This window comes from Styela clava, chromosome 9 (genome assembly GCF_964204865.1).
Source record: "Styela clava chromosome 9, kaStyClav1.hap1.2, whole genome shotgun sequence".
Taxonomy (NCBI): Eukaryota; Metazoa; Chordata; class Ascidiacea; order Stolidobranchia; family Styelidae; genus Styela; species Styela clava.
The window spans coordinates 6,256,529-6,261,236 of NC_135258.1; the positions used below are offsets into that span (position 1 = coordinate 6,256,529).

The following is a 4,708-nucleotide window of genomic DNA, read 5'->3' on the forward strand; positions in this document are numbered from 1 at the left end:
AAATCAGTGAATTATCCTCACTCTTGTAGAATCACGAATTACAAACGAATTGACGGCTATACAGTGACTCATCAGATAAAAAAAAAATCAGTATCTAGTATATAATCAATTTAATTATTAATTTCAATTAAGAATTACAATTATATTAAACAATTGTGTCATTAATTCATGACAATAAAAAAACTTGACCACTTCCTCCAACCAGACAAATAAAAAAAATAATGGAAAAAGACAGTTAACTAGGGTCAAGCAAGGGAAAATGTTTAATACAGAAATCTCTATCCAAGAAAAAATTCAGAACACTTGAATACTAAGAACTTATATGAAGATTGCGGAAATTTTATATTTTGTGATATTTACATATTAGCACGCATTCGTTCTGCAAAAGTCTCTAAAAGCAGGCATTATTAAATAATGATTCACTGTTATTCAAAGACGGATTTCAAAGTCAAAAAACGATTCTTTAAGTTATTTGAATAAGACAGTTTTGTAACGTTAGAGTTTTTGACTAATTTTGAAGAAAACATTTTCTAGTCTGGAATTGCCTAGCGAGTTAATTACGCCTTGGATTGAACGATGGGCTCCGAACACAAGATCTTTAACACAATTAAATCAGATTCGATTCCAGCATTTTGTCCTATAATCAAAACGGCGTTATGTGCTGATCTTAAAATAGCGGAAACTATTTTAAGATCAGCACATAACGCCGTTTTGATATTCATTCAACGCAGTACGAAAATGAACAAGATCAACCAAAGAGGAAGAAAAACTAAATGTTTATACTATTCCAGAATTCGTGATCAACAACTTGCTGAATTGTTGGTCGTTGATCTTTATCATCGTGTGTCATTCTTGTGATCAAATCACAGGCCAAGTGAGGGTTAGGAATCAGTAAATCTCTGGGATCAGCATTTTGTGTAAAATATTCAAGTGGAAAACTATATGTGTCGATGTCGTCAGACCATAATCTACGCAAGACTAAACCCAAAATATGAATATCATCTTTAAAGTTGTGGGTTGCAGAAATGAATATAGTATAACGGTGATAAAGACTAATTTTCATATTTTGCATGTCAAGTGAAAACAGAATACTCGGGTGCAGGTCCCCATGACCAATATTATGATTATGCAGATGTTGTAGACCACTAACTATCTGTTTGGCATGTACAAGAGCAAGTCTAGGATCAACAGGAATTCTATGTTTCTTTCTTTCTTTATAATACTTTACAAGATTTAGGAACTGGTATCTTTCAGTAGCAACAAAATGATGATTCATTTCCTTCAACCATCCACTAGCAAAAACAGAGGTTACATTTGGATGTGGATGTAGCTGAAGAACTTTCATTTTGTGGAGAAATCCTTCATCTTTATTGAAACTAACAAACATACGTATTGCTAGGGGTTGTGAACTTGAATTCGAAAGTTTCATTTGACCTTCATAAACTGTGTGAAATTCATAAATTTTAATCGCTTTGTCTACAAATAACCAGATGTCATCAGTGAGTTGCCGGCGATCTGAAAATGGCAGAATGATTGAAAATGTTGAATGTAGTGAAACAATTAATTTTGAATTCAATGAAAAAATTTATAAATAAACAAAAATACAAATTCTATAGATGCTAGTATGACTGGATGTAGGTGTCGGCAGTAAGATTCAAATAATATCATTCTAATAAGTTAAATTTCAAAGAAAATAGTCATTTTCGTAATTAAGTTTAATTAAATATCAATTTCACTTTGCTATAAAGAATGCATATTTCTACAATCAAGTCCAATAGGATTTGATCAATCGAAGATTCACGATATGACTTCTCGAAGGCCTTCAATTTTTTTTCTAAAACTTCAAAAATATGAAACATTTTACTGTTTATATTAATAGTTTTCTTGCCAATCAGAAACTGATTATTAGTAGCGGGGTTGAGCAAAATAATTTTTTTTTTTGAATCGAATAATTCAAATATTTTAACAACTGAACCAACCATATTACCATCATAATTTTTTAAGAAAAGACATTGATCGTGAAAATAGTAATATTGGAAGATTGAAAAGAAGTTATCCAAAAAATGTTTGGATCAACTTAACTCACCTTCTGAGGTCAAAGCTGCCTTTCTAATCTTTTCTTTTGCTTCAAGATATTTTGCAAAGTGGAAATTATTAACAAGTTTCGATAATGAAGTTGCAAATTGTGAAGAATGACTGAAATTATGATTGGTTCGGTTTAGTAGGACGTTCAAGTTATTCAAGTGTCACAACCATGACTAAATTTTTATTCATCTAATACCAATCATTGTATGAAAACATACAGGTTAAACGAGAAGAAATTTTAAACAGCTTGCTCAATCTCAAATAAGTGTAATCTGTATTTATATTTTGAGATTATGGTTTTTTGAACTTTGTTTTGGTTTTGTATTGCCTCGTCCATGAAAATATCTCTATAGCGCGAATTGGTCTTTCTAATTCCAAAATATGTTGTTCAAAGACAATTGCTGTAAGACAACAACTACAAAACAAGTCTCACCAAATGTCAGTTAATATCATGGAATAAACTAAAGTTTTGTTTCCAATGAGCAAATAAATTTGTATCTTCGGGATATCTTCCCTCTAAACAATTCTCTGAACAAGCATTCCAACAAGACTGTGACTAAACAGAAACAAGTTATTACGGAGAGATAAATATAAAAACCTTTTAGTTTTCTTTTTTATTGACAAATCTGATTTGAAAGTTCCATTATCAAAATGTGGAAGCAAAAGTTCATCATGGCTGCTTGTTTGAGTGCTTTGTGAGGTGCCAGGAAGAGATTCTTCCTCTAGATCTCGGAATAGTAAACCTGAACAAAAGAATTTGTATTAGATAAGTCTTAACTTTCAGTTAGGGTCCTAAGTTTATTACGAGGACGTTGACAATCACAATATTTCCAGGTGAGATGTTAAAATATTATTCAGGGGAAAATATAGATAACCTAATTAATGGAAGCCGAGAATTATCTACATATAATCTATAGGTCAATGATTAGATAATCAGCATATTTAGTTTGCAAACTATTAATATGACCCTTTTGATAATCATTCCTACCTTTTGCATTTGGTGGAGCCATATACTTATGGGAAAGAACTTCGTTTATCATTGGACGTTTACGAGGAACAAACTGCAGCATCCATTCCAGTAAATCTTTCGCTACTTCGTTATCTGGAACTAGAAGTCCATCCAGGTTCAGGTTTTTGTGGTTTTTCATGAAATGATTCCATAAGTCTCTTTCATCGCCAAAGGGATGTTTACCGTCACTCCATACATAATAAACAATGACACCTAGTGAATATATGTCAGTTTTTTGGGAAGTTGGAAATCCATCTACAAATGATTCAGGTGGTCTGTAACCGTCAGTACCAAGGCCTTTTCTGGTGTATACTGTTTGAGTTTTTGATTCTATGACTTCGCTTATGCCAAAATCACCAATTTTGACAACCTCTTGATCAAGAGATAAAAACACATTGTCCGGTTTAAGATCTTTGTGCACCACAAGTTTATCATGAATGTATTTAATCCCTGCAAATAACTGTTTTGCAAAATTAAGTGCTAGTTCAGGATCAAATGGGATTCCATCGTTCTTTCGATTTTCCACAAAATTTCTCAAGTTATCTTGGTTACATTTGTCCATTGCAATGTATATATATTTCATTGGACCTTGTTGGTATTCGTCTGAATGAATCACAGAGACTACGTGAGTGTGAGGGTTCAGTAAGAGAAGAATTCTTGCCTCTTCCACACTTTGTTTGTTGTATTGTACAAATTTTATCGCAATTGGACGAGTTCCATAAGTTGCACTCGATATTTCTCCTTCATAAACTTCACCGTGGTTTGAAATTTTTTTATTCCTAAACAGCAAAATAGAATCGGAGAGTTTGATCGAATCTGAAAAGATAGAATAATTATGAAAATAAACATGATTCAAATTTTTTTGGACATATACTATTGCTAAAATGATCAATCAGGTGAAATTTGAGAGATTTGAAATATTGTGAGATTCTGACTGCTTTTTACTTTCACCAGCAAAGTAGCTGGAAGAACGTAATACTGATCGCAAGGATGCGAGTTCAAAACCACCCCAATAAATTGCAAGCATATAATCAAAATACAAACTAACCTTTACTATCTTCGGCTTCGGTTTCTTTGTTTTCCTCCATTTTCAGATTTTTCTCAGATTTGTTATTTCTACAGTTTGGCCAGTTCAAACCAAGATAAATAAAACCAGACCATTGTAAGAAAAAAAATAGTCTAAATATTAGATGAAAAATAAGTTAATAAACAAGTTAAAATGAAAGTAAAAATGCCGGATTTTAAAATAAAGTTTTGATTTTGCGCTTCAATGAAATGTAGATTCAGATATATTTTTTCACAGCATAATCAATTCATCAAGTTGTTTATGTGTTATGAAAGGATTTACGTACGAACCAAAACACACGGCTTTGTAGCTGCCAACGCTTGAATGAACTATATCGAAGAGGGTGTTGTTACTCGATCGTCTAGTCAAAATAAATTGGTAAATTTACGTTATTTGTAGTGTGATATCGATACTAGGATACCAAGTAATGGTGTGATGCGATGAACAACGAATCCTTAGATACACAATTTATATCTTAATCGAGCATAATTTTGACCTGTTTGGGCTTTCAATTTGACAATATTCCTCGAAAAAAGACCGCATTATCT

At 32.1% G+C, this 4,708-nt stretch overlaps 1 protein-coding gene across 1 annotated transcript; it reads right to left on the bottom strand.

The window, feature by feature from the left end:
• Positions 1–759: 759 nt before the first annotated feature.
• Positions 760–4,262, bottom strand: LOC144427389 (uncharacterized). Its single transcript, XM_078116562.1, has 5 exons — positions 4,143–4,262; positions 3,074–3,910; positions 2,684–2,828; positions 2,087–2,196; positions 760–1,515 (listed from the first exon to the last, which is right to left on the bottom strand). Exons 1-5 carry the CDS (start codon positions 4,180–4,182, stop codon positions 770–772), a joined length of 1,878 nt encoding a protein of 625 aa, XP_077972688.1. The 5' UTR covers positions 4,183–4,262; the 3' UTR covers positions 760–769.
• Between the last annotated feature and the right edge of the window lie 446 nt (positions 4,263–4,708).